The sequence below is a fragment of the Trichomycterus rosablanca genome, chromosome 1, assembly GCF_030014385.1.
Source record: "Trichomycterus rosablanca isolate fTriRos1 chromosome 1, fTriRos1.hap1, whole genome shotgun sequence".
In the NCBI taxonomy this organism is placed as follows: Eukaryota; Metazoa; Chordata; class Actinopteri; order Siluriformes; family Trichomycteridae; genus Trichomycterus; species Trichomycterus rosablanca.
Genome location: NC_085988.1, coordinates 79,781,256 through 79,801,104, shown reverse-complemented (window position 1 = coordinate 79,801,104; position 19,849 = coordinate 79,781,256). Strand labels below are relative to the sequence as shown.

Genomic DNA, 19,849 nt, shown 5'->3' with positions numbered 1-19,849 from the left:
GTCTTAAAGCACAGATAATAGTGTCTGCTCCACTGCCAAAGTCAATCCTTCTATTATCTTCAAGTTGTGATCGTAATGCTCCCAGTAAATGACCTCTATCAGCTGAAAACAGCATTTGCTCAAAATAACACAATACTAAAGCTAAGTGGAGGTTCTGCTAGGACTCCGCTGGCATTTAAGCCACAATTTTGATTAAAGAAAAGGTTAAGCTGTATTTTTCTTTAACACTTTAACAGAGAAGTTATTTAGATGCAGTCAATACCTTCATCAACATATTTCACCCAGGAGATTTCACTGCAGGGTTATTTGATCATTTACATTCAAGCGTTGTACTTCCAGCTAATAATGAGTTTTTCATTGCATTTTATTTGCATTAGCCACCTTATCCTGGTCAGGGTTGCAGGGGTTCCGGTTCCACCAGGAACACTAGCTACAAGCCAGGAATATTTAGACAAAGTGGAAATGCATCACAGGTCTTCAATCCATCTCTATCCATCACCCCCAATCATCTGTGTAGATGCTTGGCGTTTCGATAACACCGCTGAGATTCAAACCTGGATTGCAGCAGGGGTGGGCTAGCGTAATAGCATAATATTTATTTATTTATTTATTGTAATGAAAAAGAATTGACTGTCTATGGACTTAGACTTGTTGGACGTTCAATTTCAAAACAGTGGTCATTAATATTGACCCGCTACCGCCCCCCCTCCCCCCACATCACAGTTTGTGTGTGTGTGTGTGTGTCTGCCCTGTGATGAACTGGCAACCTGTCCAGGGTGTTTTCTACCTCGCTCAATAAATCAGACCCTCCGCGACCCTGACCAGGATAAAGCGCTGGTAAAACAAACAATGAATAAACAAATGAATTAATGAATACTGAAAATAATAATATTTATTTATTTATTTATTAGTATTTTAGCATCATGTTTTACACTTTGGTTACATTCATGACAGGAACGGTAGTTACTCATTACACAAGATTCATCAGTTCAAGTTTAATATCAAACACAGTCCTGGACAATTTAGTGTCTCCAATTCACCGCACTTGCACGTCTTTGGACTGTGGGTGGAAACTGGAGCACCTGGAGGAAACCCACGCAGACACGGGGAGAACATGCAAACTCCATACAGAAAGGACCGTGACCGATCCACCTGGGGATCAAACCCAGGACCTTCTTGCTGTGAGGCGACAGTGCTACCCACTTAGCCACCGTGCCACCTGATAATAACAATAAGAACAGTAATAATATTATTTTATTATATCATAATTGATATTGTAGGTCTTATTATTATTGTTGTTGTTGTTGTTGTTGTTGTTGTATTTTATAGCTGTCTCTTTTTCTGAATGAATCACACCACAGTAATTTACTTATAGAAACAGTCACCGCTCAGCAGTTCTGATGATGGCAGGGTTTGTATTTTCCACTAGACCAAAATTGCCAAATTGGATATTTTGTTCATGTGTGGTTATGACAGGCTATAATCAGTGAGCTCTCAGTTTTTGCTCGCAATAATAAAATAAAGAGTCACTGTTTTTCTCCTCACAGTTTATTCTGACCTCCAGACTAGTGAGACCGCAGATATGCTAAATTAAATGAACGGAAAAGAACTGTTGTGTAAGAAAAAGCTCCAAGGAGTGTGTTTATTTAAATTAGTAATTCAGCAGCATATAACATAGTGTAAACATACACATGAAATCAAACCATCAACTCTCTGTTTGGAACATTTTATTAATGTACTTCTGAGCAGATTAAATTAATATTTAAATGATTTATTAAATTGTACATTTTAGGGTTACTTAGGGTTACCACATGTAAAACTGTAAAACTTAAAAGTATGCTAAAATTATATAGCTACACACTGTGAATCCAAACCTTTATGGTTAGTAGTGACACTGTTGTTATTTAATTTACACCATTCAGCCATATCATTTAAACCACCTCCTTGTTTCTACACTCACTGTCCATTTTATCAGCTCCACTTACCATATAGAAGCACTTTGTAGTTCTACAATTACTGACTATAGTCCATCTGTTTCTCTACATACTTTTTTAACCTGCTTTTACTCTGTTCTTCAATGGTCAGGACCCCCACAGGACCACCACAGAGCAGGTATTATTTAGGTGGTGGATCATTCTCAGCACTGCAGTGACACTGACATGGTGGTGGTGTGTTAGTGTGTGTTGTGCTGGTATGAGTGGATCAAACAAAGCAGCGCTGCTGGAGTTTTTAATGACCGTGTCCACTCACTGTCCACTCTGTTAGACACTCTTACCTAGTTGGTCCACCTTGTAGATGTAAAGTCAGAGACGATCGCTCATCTATTGCTGCTGTTTGAGTTGGTCATCTTCTAGACCTCCATCAGTGGTCACAGGATGCTTCCCATGGGGCGCTGTTGGCTGGATGTTTTTGGTTGGTGGACTATTCTCAGTCCAGCAGTGACAGTGAGGTGTTTACAAAAGCATTACATTGCAATGTGTTTTTAACTTTTTTTAACTTAGAAAGACCCAAGCTATACCAGAGATTTGTTTACATTGTGAAATTATTATTATTTTTATTATTACAACCCCGAATCAGAAAAAGTTGGGACAGCATGAAAATGCAAATAATAAAAATTACAGAGTTTCTTACATTTACTTTGACTTTTATTTCATTGCAGACAGGATGAACCTGTAGATAGTGGCATTTGTGCATGTAACTCTGTATTGTAGTGCTTGACCATGGTTTGATAGATAGATAGATAGATAGATAGATAGATAGATAGATAGATAGATAGATAGATAGATAGATAGATAGATAGATAGATAGATAGATGATAGATAGATAGATAGATAGATAGATAGATAGATAGATAGATAGATAGATAGATAGATAGATAGATAGATAGATAGATCTATGTTTAATCCCTTGCCCATGTGGTTAAGTGGCCTGGCTATAGAAGAAGCAGGTACGGGTACTGGACTGGCCTGCCTGCAGTCCTGACCTGTCCCCAATAGTGAATGTGTGGAGAATTTTTAAACGGAAAATGTGACAATGACGACCCCGTACTGTTGCACATCTTAAGGCGTGTTTGCAGGAAGAATGGGACAAAATAAAAGCTGAAACACTAAACCACTTGGTCTCCTCGGTGCCAAAACATCTTTTAAGTGAGGTGAAAAGGAACAGCAACATTACAAAGTGGTAAATGCTTTACTGTCCCAACTTTTTTTGGAATGTGTTGCAGGACTGAAATGCAGGAATGGATGTTTATTAATAAATGAAATGAAGTTGAGCAGATAAAACATGAAATATCTCAGGTTCATCCTGTCTGACATCAAATAAAAGTCAAAGTAAATGTAAGAAACTCTGTGTTTTTTTTTATTATTATTTGCATTTTCCATACTGTCCCAACTTTTTCTGATTTGGGGTTGTATTATTAAGGACTGTAGTGATTGCATAGTGAATGTTCCACATCAAAAACTGTGACACTGTTCTTTAATGAAAGACATTGTGTAGCTAAGTTTCTTTGGTAAAAGGGAATAAAGCATGACATGCTCAGTTTTATAGAAAAAAATGAAAATAATGGACTTCAGGTGGTCCATGAGCTCTCTGCTTCACAACTTGTCATTGAGTGACCATTTCTAATATTTGTGTATACACCGACTAGGCATAACATTATGAACACTGACAAGTGAAGTGAATAACACTGATTATCTCTTCATCACTGCACCTGTTAGTGGATGGGATATATTAGGCAGCAGGTGAACATTTTATCCTCAAAGCTGATGTGTTAGAAGCAGGAAAAATGGGTGAGCATGAGGATTTGAGCGAGTTTGACGAGGGCCAAATTGTGATGGCTAGATGACTGGGTCAGAGCATCTCCAAAACTGCAGCTCTTGTGGGGTGTTCCCGGTCTGCAGTGGTCAGTATCTGTCAAAAGTGGTCCAAGGCAGGAACAGTGGTAAACCGGTGCCAAGGCTCATTGATGCACGTGGGGAGCAATGGCTGGCCCGTGTGGTCCGATCCAACAGACGAGCTACTGTAGCTCAAATTGCTGAAGAAGTTGATGCTGGTTCTGTTAGAAAGGCGTCAGAATACACAGTGCATTGCAGTTTGTTGCCTATGGGGCTGCATAGCCGCAGACCAGTCAGGGTACCCATCCTGACCCCTGTCCACCGCCGAAAGCGCCAACAATGAGCACGTGAGCATCGGAACTGGACCACGGAGCAATGTAAGAAGGTGGCCTGGTCTGATGAATCACGTTTTCTTTTACATCATGTAAAAGGGAGACCAACACAATATTAGGAAGATGGTCATAATGTTATGCGTAATCGGTGTAATAAGACACTTCAATAGTTAGAGGCACGCTTTGACTTAGGGCTATAAAGTCAAAATGTCATATAAAATTGTAAAGAAGTAAACATGTTTGTGCTATTTACTTAATATTTTCACAGCTTTAAATCAATATAAACGGCCTAATTAATAGAACCCCCTGGCTGGCAAAGCCACATTTGATAACAGATTTCTGCATAAGTAATACTAGATATGTAAATATTAAAAAGCACCTGCATTAAAAAAAACTACCTTTGAAAACTTCAGTAAAGCCTGTCAACATGGAGTATTGATTAACCTTATGTAAGCAGGCACGGAGGGGTTCCCATGGCAACAGGTGCGTCGTCGGCCAGGCAACAGGAGCGACAGGAAGCAGTGAGCTATGGCTATTCTTAGACGTTCTGCCAGCGAGGGTGGCGCAGCCTCTTGTCATGTGAATCTGATCAAACACGCGTTGTTTGTACTCCTGTGTAAATAACATGTAGACTCGTCACCTGGGCTCCTCGGCCTGCGTCTTCACCCCGGCCTGAGCGGAACAAATGAGTGAGATTGTTTCCTTTAAACTCAAGCACTCAGATACTGAAATATCAATCGCATGTAGCCTGTTAGCATAATATGACACCTCATTGCTGTAAGTGGCTCAGGGTGAGGCTAACTGGCTGCTCTGTCACATCAAAGCCCACTTCAAAGTGCCATTTGATTAGAGGAAGGGGTAAAAAAAACACCTCTAGCTGAAAATATTGCAGGCATGGACGTGCAATGATATGCTTTAAATTTGGGAGGACCTGGGTTTGAACCTTACCCCCGGTCACTGTATGCGAGTAGTTTTACATGTTTGTCCATATCTGAACTGATTTCTTCTGGTCACTCTGGTTTATTAGCATATACAATGTATTTGTAAATGCTTAATGCTATTCTACGACCCCAAATCAGAAAAAAAATTGGGACAGCATGGAAAATGCAAATAATAATAAAAATAGACAGTTTCAAAACAAGAGTTCCTTACATTTACTTTGACTTTTATTTGATGTCAGACAGGATGAACCTGAGATATTTCATGTTTTATCTGCTCGACTTCATTTCATTTATTAATAAACATCCGTTCCTGCATTTCAGGCCTGCAACACATTCCAAAAAAAGTTGGGACAGTAAAGCATTTACCACTTTGTAATGTTACCGTTCCTTTTCACCACACTTAAAAGACGTTTTGGCACCGAGGAGACCAAGTGATTTAGTGTTTCAGCTTTTATTTCGTCTCGTTCTTCCTGCAAACACGTCTTAAGATGTACAACAGTACAGGGTCGTCATTGTCACATTTTTCGTTTCAAAATTCTCCACACATTCTCTATTGGGGACAGGTCAGGACTGCAGGCAGGCCAGTCCAGTACCCGTACCCTCTTCTTCCGCAGCCATGCCTTTGTAATGTGTGCAGCAGGTGGTTTTGCATCGTCTTGTTGAAAAATGCTGGACGTCCCTGGTAAAGACGACGTCTTGAAGGCAGCACATGTTGCCCTAAGATCTCAATGTACTTTTCTGTATTAATGCTGCCATCACAGAAGTGTAAATGACCTTTGCCAGGGGCACTGACACAGTCCCATTCCATGACAGACCCTGGCTTTTGGACTTGTTGCTGATAACAGTCTGGATGGTCCTTTTTGTCTTTGGTCCGGAACACACAGCATCCATTTTTTCCAAAAAAGACCTGGAATGCTGAATCACCTGACCACAATACACGTTTCTACTGTGTGATGGTCCATCCTAGATGCCTTCGAGCCCCAAGAAATTGATGCCACTTCTGGACATGGTAAACATAAGGCTTCTTTATTGCACAGTAAAGTTTTAAGTGTGCAAGGACCCTGGTTAGCAGGTCGAGGCACCTGTGTGAAAGTGGAAAAGCTTTGTGTGCCAATCCACCGAAGCACGAGTAAAAAAAGAAGGGGTTGAAGGACTGCGCACACATCGGAAGGGGCATGAAACAGGCAAAAATACCCTCCTCAAACGCAATCAGGATCCCCAGCAGTGGAAGGCTAATTGGCTACACTAAATCGGGAGAGAAAAGGGAGAAAATGCACAAATAAATAGAAAAAAACTTATGAAATGTAAGTTAGGGATTTTTAAATTTCAATACTACATACAGTGTATCACAAAAGTGAGTACACCCCTCACATTTCTGCAGATATTTAAGTATATCTTTTCATGGGACAACACTGACAAAATGACACTTTGACACAATGAAAAGTAGTCTGTGTGCAGCTTATATAACAGTGTAAATTTATTCTTCCCTCAAAATAACTCAATATACAGCCATTAATGTCTAAACCACCGGCAACAAAAGTGAGTACACCCCTAAGAGACTACACCCCTAAATGTCCAAATTGAGCACTGCTTGTCATTTTCCCTCCAAAATGTCATGTGATTTGTTAGTGTTACTAGGTCTCAGGTGTGCATAGGGAGCAGGTGTGTTCAATTTAGTAGTACAGCGCTCACACTCTCTCATACTGGTCACTGAAAGTTCCAACATGGCACCTCATGGCAAAGAACTCTCTGAGGATCTTAAAAGACGAATTGTTGCGCTACATGAAGATGGCCAAGGCTACAAGAAGATTGCCAACACCCTGAAACTGAGCTGCAGCACAGTGGCCAAGATCATCCAGCGTTTTTAAAGAGCAGGGTCCACTCAGAACAGACCTCGCGTTGGTCGTCCAAAGAAGCTGAGTGCACGTGCTCAGCATCACATCCAACTGCTGTCTTTGAAAGATAGGCGCAGGAGTGCTGTCAGCATTGCTGCAGAGATTGAAAAGGTGGGGGGTCAGCCTGTCAGTGCTCAGACCATACGCCGCACACTACATTAAATTGGTCTGCATGGCTGTCACCCCAGAAGGAAGCCTCTTCTGAAGTCTCTACACAAGAAAGCCCGCAAACAGTTTGCTGAAGACATGTCAACAAAGGACATGGATTACTGGAACCATGTCCTATGGTCTGATGAGACCAAGATTAATTTGTTTGGTTCAGATGGTCTCAAGCATGTGTGGCGGCAATCAGGTGAGGAGTACAAAGATAAGTGTGTCATGCCTACAGTCAAGCATGGTGGTGGGAATGCCATGGTCTGGGGCTGCATGAGTGCAGCAGGTGTTGGGGAGTTACATTTCATTGAAGGACACATGAACTCCAATATGTACTGTGAAATACTGAGCAGAGCATGATCCCCTCCCTCCGGAAACTGGGTCGCAGGGCAGTGTTCCAGCATGATAATGACCCCAAACACACCTCTAAGACGACCACTGCTTTATTGAAGAGGCTGAGGGTAAAGGTGATGGACTGGCCAAGCATGTTTTCAGACCTAAACCCAATAGAACATCTTTGGGGCATCCTCAAGCGGAAGGTGGAGGAGCGCAAAGTCTCGAATATCCGCCAGCTCCGTGATGTCGTCATGGAGGAGTGGAAAAGCATTCCAGTGGCAACCTGTGAAGCTCTGGTAAACTCCATGCCCAGGAGAGTTAAGGCAGTTCTGGGAAATAATGGTGGCCACACAAAATATTGACACTTCAGGAACTTTCACTAAGGGGTGTACTCACTTTTGTTGCCAGTGGTTTAGACATTAATGGCTGTATATTGAGTTATTTTGAGGGAAGAATAAATTTACACTGTTATATAAGCTGCACACAGACTACTTTTCATTGTGTCAAAGTGTCATTTTGTCAGTGTTGTCCCATGAAAAGATATACTTAAATATCTGCAGAAATGTGAGGGGTGTACTCACTTTTGTGATACACTGTACAGTATACACTGATCAGTCATAACATTAAAACCACCTCCTTGTTTCTACACTCACTGTCCATTTTATCAGCTCCACTTATTGCACTTTGTAGTTCTACAATTACTGACTGTAGTCCATCTGTTTTTCTGCATGCTTTGTTAGCCCCCTTTCATGCTGTTCTTCAGTGGTCAGGACCCCCACAGGACCACCACAGTGCAGGTATTATTTGGGTGGTGGATCATTCTCAGCACTGCAGTGACACTGACATGGTGGTGGTGTGTTAATGTGTGTTGTGCTGGTATGAGTTTTTAAATACCGTGTCCACTCACTGTCCACTCTATTAGACACTCCTACCTAGTTGGTTTACCTTGTAGATGTAAAGTCACGATCGCTCATCTATTGCTGCTGTTTGAGGTGGTCATCTTCTAGACCTTCATCAGTCTTCACAGGACTCTGACCACGGGGGGCTGTTGGCTGGATATATTTTTGGTTGGTGGACTATTCTTAGTCCAGCAGTGACAGTGAGGTGTTTAGAAACTCCATCAGCGCTGCTGTGTCTGATCCACTCATACCAGCACAACACACACTAACACACCACCACCATGTCAGTGTCACTGCAGTGCTGAGAATGATCCACCACCCAAATAATACCTGCTCTGTGGTGGTCCTGTGGGGGTCCTGACCATTGAAGAACAGCATGAAAGGGGGCTAACAAAGCCTGCAGAGAAACAGATTGACTACAGTCAGTAATTGTAGAACTACAAAGTGCTTCTATATGGTAAGTGGAGCTGACAAAATGGACAGTGAGTGTAGAAAGAAGGAGATGATTTTAATATTATGGTTGATCTGTGTACATGTCTTCATTTATTTTAACTAATCCATTGATCCTGGTCAGGGTTGTGGTGGGTCTTGTGCACACTAGACAAAATACACCCTGGACAGAATTCACTTATTTTCATATTTGGAGTCATTTGTTGTAACAAGGCGGTTCTAGGATAACTAGGATTTATACAGGATGGACATGCAGTAGCATAAGAGAAATGCTGACATAACTTTACTGGCAGCAGCTCGCATCCAGGTGGTTTCCTCTTAAAGACATAAAGGCATCTACAAAAAAATGAAGACTGAGTTCCAAAAAAAAGATAAAAGTGCACCAGAGAAAGAGCTGAAGGGGAAAAGTGAGCCTGGTTGAAGAATCAGACCTTAAGCCTGGCATTTGAGCCTTAAAAAGATAAGTGTGTGCACAACACAATAGGACAAGAAATGAGAGGAACTACTGATGACCCAAATGACTGGGCTGGCATTTAAAGGACCCAGAACAAGTTATAGTGCATGAACTTAGAGGTTTTGAGACTTCCCCTGAAATACAGATTGACTATCAGTCATCTGAGACTTCTTGCCTCTGCCGGCCCATAATGGCATGGCAGGTGGGCACAATGCAGTAATACAGTTTATATGGCAGATGGTTTGTTACATTTATTGCAGTCAATCCACTTTCTGAGTACAATGAGGGCTCAGGTAGTGCAGTGATCTATTACGTCAGCCCATCACCACTGAGATCTGTATTGAAAACTCAGCAAAGTGTTATCAGCCAACCAGGCATCTACACATACATGACCGAAGCTCCAAGATAAATTGGCACCCTGTCTGGGGTGTATTCCTGCTTTTTGGTTACAAAAACTAACAATAATAAAATAAATCAGGCGCCCAGGTGGCGCAGCGGAATATTCCACTAGCACACCAGCATCGAGATTCTGAACTCCTCGGTCTGAACTCCACCGATCGGCTGGGCGCAATCTAGCAAGCATAATTGGCAGTGCCTGCAGCAGACACGTTTCTGCTAGGGCGGGATGACCGGACTATGTGGGTGGAGTCTTCAAACACTGTGTAAGGACCCTGATTAGCAGATAGAGCGGCGCCTGTGCAGAATGCATGGGTGAAAAAGGGTTCCGCTAAGGACTGCGGGTGGTTCGGAGGAGGCGTGAGCAGCAATATGCACACCTTCGACTGCAACCAGGGATCCCCCAGCAGCGGAAGACAAATTGACTACACTAAATTGGTAGAAAATGCATAAATAAAATAGAAAAAAATAAACTAAAAAATTTGAGTAAAAAGAAAAAAATGTGTACAGTAGACCCTTGAGTTACGAACGGTTTACCATACGAACATTTTGGGTTACGAACGATCTTTTTCAACTTAACGTACAAACAAATTTCGGATTACGAACCCGAAATTCGTGAAACATGTGTCGTCAAGAAAGTTTCCGACTGTCTCTCTATCTATATATATACAGTGAGCGAACATTCGGACAGCGGACTGTGTTTTTCCGGTGTTTTCTTTATATTTTGTAAAATTCAATATTAAAATGGCCTCAAAGAATGTGCAGAGAAAGCGCAGTTTTTTGTTGTTGTATAATTACTCCTGCCAGTAGGTGTCACTGTGTATCAGACAGAGGGGACATTGAGTAAGAGAGTAGAAGGAAGTTCGCTGAGTAAAGTATTCTTTCTTTCGTGCAATTACACCTACAAAATACAACACTATTGAAATAAAGGAGATAATAGAAAAATATGAGAGTTATTGTTGTTTCTGTGTTTCTGTACAGTACTGCTGTGTATTGTTGTTTATTATTGTTTATTACAGAAATGTCTATTCTATAATTTAAGATTAAGGGAAAATATACTTGTATTTATAACAAAAAGACCATTTAAACATTAGAGAGGTTAGGTAAGGGGGGGGGGGGATAGGTTTAACTAACAAACATTTTGACTTAAGAACAGCCCTTCAGAACCAATTAAATTCGTAAGTCAAGAGTCCACTGTATTTATTTTTACATTTCCTAGGCATTTGTTATTTTTATTATAGCGTATGTCATTTATTTGGCTACCACATAAACTCCTTCAAAGGACCAATAAAACCTGCTGTCAATTCTGTAACACAGGTTCAGTGTTTCAGAGATTGACAGGTACATGGTCGCTCTAATCGGGCGGCACGGTGGCTTAGTGGGTAGCACTGTCGCCTCACAGCAAGAAGGTCCTGGGTTCGATCCCCAGGTGGGGCGGTCCGGGTCCTTTCTGTGCGGAGTTTGCATGTTCCCCCCTGTGTCCACGTGGGTTTCCTCCGGGTGCTCCGGTTTCCTCCCACAGTCCAAAAACATGCCACCAGGCTAATTGGAAACACTGAATTATCCTATAGATACCTAGCCGCTAGATGCACAAACCAGTGCATTGTAGTGCCGGTCCCAAGCCCGGATAAAATAGGGAGGGTTGTGTCAGGAAGGGCATCCAGCGTAAAAATTGTGCCAAATCGATGCGCGGATCATGATCCGCCGAGAGCCGACCCCGCAACCGAACGGGACAAAGGCCAAGGAAAAGAAGAAGAAGACATGGTCGCTCTAATCAAGCGAATGTGATTTATTGATTAGCCGCTGTGCTCTGTCTCATAAACCTTGTCTGCTCTGTTCTCATCTCTTTAACCAAAGGACATGTCTGAGTGGAAAACTCTTTAATAATGTCTAAAAGACCACTCTAGCCATGTCCTTCAACTAATGGTTTTTATATTGGAATAAATCATGTTTATAACCCACCTGTACCCTGCGCTGTGCTCTGTTAACTTGGCCTTCAATAAACTTTTCACTATATCAAAACGGATGACTGGGATTTCGCTGTCCAGGTTCAGTTCAGCAATAAGCTGCAGTTGATATATGGCCTCACTTTTCCCTCGCACCTTGTCATTCCATTTATTTATTTTGGTAAATCCACACCCCCGAGTATTTGGAACAATGAACCTATCAGCCATAACATTAAAACCACCTCCTTGTTTCTACACTCACTGTCCATTTTATCAGCTCCACTTACCATACAGAAGCACTTTGTAGTTCTACAATTACTGACTGTAGTCCATCTGTTTCTCTGCATGCTTTTTTACATTTACATTTTCAGCATTTAGCAGACGCTTTTATCCAAAGCGACTTACAATTATGACTGAACACAATTTTGAGCAATTGAGGGTTAAGGGCCTTCCTCAGGGGGCCAACAGTAGCAACTTGGCGGTGGTGGGGCTTGAACCGGCAACCTTCTGATTACTAGTCCAGTACCTTAACCACTGAGCTATCACTGCCCTCAGGACCCCCACAGAGCAGGTATTATTTAGGTGCTGGATCATTCTCAGCACTGCAGTGACACTGACATGGTGGTGGTGTGTTAGTGTGTGTTGTGCTGGTATGAGTGGAACAGACACAGCACTGTCCACTCTATTAGACACTCCAACCTAGTTGGTCCACCTTTTAGATGTAAAGTCAGAGACAATCGCTCATCTATTGCTGCTGTTTGAGTTGGTCATCTTCTAGACCTTCATCAGTGGTCACAGGACGCTGCCCACGGGGCGCTGTTGGCTGGATGTTTTTGGTTGGTGGACTATTCTCAGTCCAGCAGTGACAGTGAGGTGTTTAAAAACTCCAGCAGCACTGCTGTGTCTTGTCCACTCATACCAGCACAACACACACTAACACACCACCACCATGTCAGTGTCACTGCAGTGCTGAGAAAAATAAATAATAATGAAAAGAACATAAAAATGAAGTTTAATTTTAATACTGATGGGATTAAAATTGTTATCAAACTTGGCTGCCTTAATGTGTCAAAATTTAATTCAAATAATGGATGCTCTGTTGAGTGCACCGACCTGGCCGAGAGCTCAAAAGTCGCAACTGGCCATGCCAGAGGACGGAAAGGTTAAGTAGCTTTTTCCTCATTGCCACTTCAGTAGTGAACCCTGATGTCTGATCAAGGTGGTGATACTGGTTAAGGTACTGGACTAGTAATCAGAAGGTTGCTGATTCAAGCATAACTGCTAAGTTGCCACTGTTGGGCCCCTGAGCCCCTCAATTCCTCAAACTGTATTGGCAAAAGTGTTTTGGCAAAAGTATCTGCTAAATGCTCACTCACTCACTCACTCACTCACTCACTCAACCGCTTATCCAATCAAAGACATGCAGTCCAAAGACTGCATGTCTTTGGACTGTGGGAGGAAACCGGAGCTCCCGGAGGAAACCCACACAGACACGGGGAGAACATGCAAACCCCGCACAGAAAGGACCCGGACCGCCCCTCCTGGGGATCAAAACCTTCTTGCTGTGAGGCGACAGTGCTACCCACTTATCTAAAGAAACTGCCAACAACTACTGATTTCAAACATAGAAAAATAAAAAATTAAAGTGAAATTATAAAGCACTCATTTCAAGTCCCTAAAACATCCCAACATCTCACATGAGCTTTTTTAAACATTTGTTCTGATTGTTTTGATAGTAACTGTGTCAAAAACAATGTTATTATTTGCTTTTGTTTTGAGGTGCATCTAATTGTCAGCAAAGATAAACAATATTACATGCAATATTAATATCAATGCAAATATAAATATCAAATTAATTAACTGGGGTAGCCAAAATATAAAGGATCTAACATGCTTAGTGTCAGATGCTTTTCATTTTTACACTGACTCATAACAATTCCCAAATACTTGGCAACCCGGTGCATTTTTAAGTGTTAGTTCGTGGAAATACATTTACATTGTTTTATTAGTGGGGAAAGCATGAAGATAAATAAAGTAATGTGAATGTAACGCTTCATGGGCTATGACAAGACAAGAAGGGGCGAACACACACACAGAGACATTTTAACTAAAGTTTATTAATAACGAGACACGACAGGGAATACACGAGACAGGTTAGAACAAGACAAACACACAAACAATGCTAAGACTGCTAAAGCTAAACACAGAGGAACTAAGCTAAATGCTAATGCTAAGCTAAACTAAACACACATGAATGATGCTATACTTATACTCAGTGGTGGAAAGTAACGAATTACATTTACTCGCGTTACTGTAATTGAGTAGTTTTTTGTGTACTTGTACTTTTCAAAGTAGATTTTACAGCCTGTAATTTTACTTTTACTTAAGTATGTTTTGTACTAGGAATTATAATTTGCTACATTTAAAATAACATCCGTTACTGAGTAAAAAAAAGCGTCTGGGAAACTGCTGCAGTAAATTCTGCGATGGGGAGTCGGATCTTTTGGCTCGGTTCCTTTTAAAGAGCCGTGTATATATATAAATATATATATAACTACTCCCAGAAGCACGACTCGGTTCCTTTATTTCAGTTTAAAGGGCCGTTCAATAGAATCGAATCATTCTACGGCACATCACTAGTGGTTATACAGTTTGAAAAAGTTTTATGTGACTAAAATGACACATTACACATCCCTAACTGTTTTAAATGTTGTATCAACATGTTTTTTCTATTATATTTTAATTAAAAACAACTATTGTGAGATTTATATCCACTTCTCCTGTTTGCATTACACAGAAGAGACCCCCCCATGCTGTTAAAAAAGTAACTAAGTAAGGTTTACTCTGAGTACATTTTAAATGAGTTACTTTTTACTTGAGTAGATTTTTAGACTAGTAACTTTACTCGTACTTAAGTAAAAATTCATTAAAGTAATAGTACTTTTACTTGTGTACAATATTTTAGTCCTCTTTCCACCTCTGCTTATACTAAACCCTAAGCTAAACAAGAACTAGACAGGACTTTTCTTCCTGTAATTTTAAGGGAGTTTTTTCCCTTGCCACTGTCGCAATCGGCTTGCTCAATAGGGGTTTTATGTCTGTTGGTGCTGGATTCTGTAAAGTTGCTTTGAGACAATATCCATTGTAAAACGAGCTATATAAATACATTTGACTTTATTAGAAATTTGACTAGACAGAGCTAAACAGGGCTAAACAGATCTAGACAGGACTAAACAGGAATAAACTCAAGACAAACAGGAACAGAACTGAACAAGGCAGAAATATGACAAACAGACAAACAGGCTAAGGCTAACAGACAAAGACAAAAACAAACGCAAACTGACAGGACAGAATCTAATCAAACAGATAGCAGAGTCACATCAAAATAGTAACCACCAACTGTTCCCCAGCTCCCCTCTTAAATACCCTCAGATGAGGGGCAGCTGGGGCTAATTAGCAGAGGGGACCAATCATGAAAGGGGGTGTGGCAGGAGACTGCTCCCAGATAGAGGGGTGTGGCACATAGCAGCACAGGAGCTCCAGCAGGAGCACACAGAGGCTGGATTTGTGACAGTGAAGGACATTACGTAAATACAAAACACTGCATCACTTAAGAATATTTACTGAAAATGAATGAATAAATAAATAAATATTTTATTGAAGGTTAAGACTAAATACTCATACAAACAATGTTTTTGTTTTCAGAATTTTATATTGAGTTCTAGTAAGGAAATGAGCCTCTAAGCACTCTCTACAGCAGTACAGGAAATGCTTTGTCTGGCATGTTGTCATTTCCATATTCAATTGAAGTTTATTGAAAAATGTTGTTCCTAATATAATGTACTGAAATAATTCTCTTTTTTTTGATGCAGGGATTGGCTCTATGACTGTTCCTGTGTATGTTGCTGAAGCCTCACCACCACATCTGAGAGGGCAGCTGGTCACCATAAACACACTGTTCATCACAGCGGGACAGTTTGTGGCGAGTCTCATCGATGGTGCCTTCAGCTACGTGCAGCATGGAGGATGGAGGTTCGGATTCCTTGTATATTTACTCACTCACTCACTGTCTTAACCGCTTATCCAATCAGGGTCGCGGGGGGTGCTGGAGCCTATCCCAGCTTTTCAATGGGCGCAAGGCACACAGTAACACCTTGGACGGGGCACCAGTCCATCGCAGGGCAGACACACATAGACACACACATACACACACACCCATTCACCTATAGGGCAATTCAGTGTCTCCAATTAACCTGACTGCATGTTTTTTGACTGTGGGAGGAAACCGGAGCACCCGGAGGAAACCCACACAGACACGGGGAGAACATGCAATTTCTCCCCAAAAGGACCCAGACCGCCCCACCTGGGAATCGAAACCAGGACCTTCTTGCTGTGAGGCGACAATGCTACCCACCGAGCCACCGTGCCGCCCTCTTTGTATTTAATATATTTATATTCATCTGTTCTGTAGGGTTGTGTTCTGTATTATTAGCTCTGCAGTGTTGCCAGTTCTGCTGGGCTAAGCACACTACATGACCAAAAGTCTGTGGACATCTGACCACACGTTTCACAACATTTTAAAGTGTATATGTGTCAACTTGAGTCTATTCGGTCAAAGGAGCATTTGGGAGGCCTTGCACTGAGGTTGAATGAAAAAACCTGGCTGGTAACCGACGTTCCAATTCATTCCAAAGATGCTTATAGGGTTGATGGGTTATAAAGGCTTGATGTCAGGTCAGGCTTCATGAAGACTTTTGGAGCTACTTCATACCAAACTTGTCAATTTATTATGAACCTTGTTTGTGCCCAGGGGGCAGAGTCATGAAGGAACAGAGAAGGAACTTCCCCAAATAGCTGCCATATACAGTGCCAATAGAATTATTCCCTATGGAAATCCTCCCCTTTTGTCATGTTATACCATGAAAGTCTTTTTCCAGTTGTATTTACACACATGTAACCCTCATTATCAAAGTAAAAATGACACTTTTAGAAAATGTGATTAATTATTATAGTTAGTAAAATACTTGATTTGGATAAGTAACCAGTCTCTTAGAGTAACCATTATAAAATTCACCATGGTTGGAAAAGTGATTTCAAAAGGGCTCCGTAATAAAGGAGACAATAAACTTTTCAACTACCATTCAGAGCATTATCAAGAAGTGGAAAGTGTATGGCACCACCAACACTTTGCCAATATCTGGTTGTCCTGACAAACTGGATGACCGAGCCAGAAATATATTGATCAAGGATACTACCAAAAGGCCACAAGCAACTTTGAATGACTTACAGGTCTGTGTGGTTGAGATTATTTGGTCTGTACATGTGACAGCAATGTCACAAATTTTACCTGATCTGTATGGCAGGATGGCAAGAAAGAAGCCACTCCTGACAAGTGCCATGCTGGAAGCCATGAAAGATTGTAATGCCATGTGGCAAAAGGTTTTTTGGTCAAATTAGACCAAGATTGACCTTTTTGGACTAAAGCACACCACCAAAAATACATCATACCTACCGTGAAGCATGGTGGCGGCAACATTGTGTTATGTGTACTTTACAACATTGTGTACTAAATTACATGACTGATCACTTTTCCAATGTTATTCGAGTTTTTGATTTTTTTATGATTTTCAAAACACTTTCCTTTATCATCACAAGGATTATGAAGACTTTCTATAGACACTGTACTTGGGCGCATAGCATTTATTATATACAACTGATTTTATACACCTGTTAGAAATAGCAATAACTGAAAAACCTGAACATTTAGGAAGGTTATCCACATACTTCTGGCCATATAATATACATATACACTGATCAGCCATAACATTAAAACCACCTTCTTGTTTCTACACTCACTAACTATTTTATCAGCTTCACTTACCTAAACAGTGGGGCCAAAAAGTATGTAGTCAGCCACTGATTGTACAAGTTCTCCTACTTAGAAAGATGAGAGAGGTCTGTAATTTTCATCATAGGTACACTTCAACTATGAGAGACAAAATGAGAAAAAAAAATCCAGGAAATCACATTGTAGGATTTTTAAAGAATTTATTTGTAAATTATGGTGGAAAATAAGTATTTGGTCAATAACAAAAGTTCAACTCAATACTTTGTAACATAACCTTTGTTGGCAATGACAGAGGTCAAACGTTTCCTGTAAGTCTTCACCAGGTTTGCACACACTGTAGCTGGTATTTTGGCCCATTCCTCCATGCAGATCTCCTCTAGAGCAGTGATGTTTTGGGGCTGTCGCTGGGCAACACGGACTTTCAACTCCCTCCACAAATTTTCTATGGGGTTGAGGTCTGAAGACTGGCTAGGCCACTCCAGGACCTTGAAATGCTTTTTTCGGAGCCATTACTTCGTTGCCCGAGCGGTGTGTTTGGGATCATTGTCATGCTGGAAGACCCAGCCACGTTCCATCTTCAATGCTCTCACTGATGGAAGGAGGTTTTGGCTTAAAATCTCACGATACACGGCCCCGTTCATTCTTCCCTTAACACGGATCAGTCGTCCTGTCCCCTTTGCAGAAAAACAGCCCCAAAGCATGATGTTTCCACCCCCATGCTTCACAGTAGGTATGGTGTTCAACTAAGCATTCTTCTTCCTCCAAACACGACGAGTTGAGTTTTTACCAAAAAACCATTTTGGTTTTATCTGACCACATGATATTCTTCCAATCCTCTTCTGGATCATCCATATGCTCTCTGGCAAACTTCAGACGGGCCTGGACATGTATGTCTTCCATTTTCTTACAATTGCTCTTACAGTTGATTTATTCACACCAACCTGCTTGCCTATTGTAGATTCACTCTTCCCAGCCTGGTGCAGGTCTACAATTTTCTTCGTGGTTTCCTTCGACAGCTCTTTGGTCTTGGCCATGGTTGAGTTTGGAGTCTGACTGTTTGAGGCTGTGGACAGGTGTCTTTTATACAGATAACGAGGTCAAACAGGTGCCATTAATACAGGTAACGAGTGGAGGACAGAAGAGCTTCTTAAAGAAGAAGTAACAGGTCTGTGAGAGCCAGAAATCTTGCTTGTTTGTGGGTGACCAAATACTTATTTTCCACCATAATTTACAAATAAATTATTTAAAAATCCTACAATGTGATTTCCTGGATTTTTTTTTTCTCATTTTGTCTCTCATAGTTGAAGTGTAGCTATGATGAAAATTACAGACCTCTCTCATCTTTCTAAGTAGGAGAACCTGCACAATCAGTGGCTGACTAAATACTTTTTGGCCCCACTGTAGAAGCACTTTGTAGTTTTACAATTACTGACTGTAGTCCGTCTGTTTCACTGCATGCTTTGTTAGCCCCCTTTCATGCTGTTCTTCAATGGTCAGGACCCCCACAGGACCACTACAGAGTAGGTATTATTTGGGTAGTGGATCATTCTCAGCACTGCAGTGACACTGACATGGTTGTGGTGTGTTAGTGTGTGTTGTGCTGGTGTTAGTGGAGCAGACACAGCAGTGCTGCTGGAGTTTTTAAATACGTGTCCACTCACTGTCCACTCTATTAGACACTCCTACCTAGTTGGTCCACCTTGTAGATGTAAAGTCAGAGACGATCACTCATCTATTACTGCTGTTTGTGTTGGTCATCTTCTAGACCTTCATCAGTGGTCACAGGGCGCTGTCCACGGGGCGCTGTTGGCTGGATATATTTTTGATTGGTGGACTATTCTCAGTCCAGCAGTCACAGTGAGGTGTTTAAAAACTCTGATCCACTCATACCAGCACAACACACACTAACACACCACCACCATGTCAGTGTCACTGCAGTGCTGAGAATGATCCACCACCTAAATAATACCTGCTCTGTGGTGGTCATGTGGGGGTCCTGACCATTGAAGAACAGCATGAATGGGGGCTAACAAAGCATGTAGAGAAACAGATGAACTACAGTCAGTAATTGTAGAACTACAAAGTGCTTCTATATGGTAAGTGGAGCTGATAAAATGGACAGTGAGTGTAGAAACAAGGAGGTGGTTTTAATGTTAAAGCTGTGTAAAGCTGTCATAGCTTTTGCTTAATGGATGATTCATGCACTGGGATCTTTCTATAAAATGAATATTTTTATTCTATATATGCATGTCAGTCTTACACTAGAGAATCAGACCTGGCTAGATCTGACGTACGAGGATAAACGCTACTACATTCAGTATCTCTGAGCAGCAGTGATGCGAATAAACATAAACACATACGCTTAA

The 19,849-nt window shown here is 41.3% G+C and overlaps 1 protein-coding gene across 1 annotated transcript in view; it reads left to right on the top strand.

The window, feature by feature from the left end:
- Positions 1-19,849, top strand: part of LOC134324972 (proton myo-inositol cotransporter-like) — a 112,537-nt gene that overhangs the window by 8,886 nt on the left and 83,802 nt on the right. Inside the window, exon 2 of the mRNA XM_063006943.1 lies at positions 15,508-15,667. Within this exon, the coding sequence (XP_062863013.1) occupies positions 15,508-15,667 (160 nt within the window). The remainder of the gene's footprint in view (positions 1-15,507; positions 15,668-19,849) is intronic.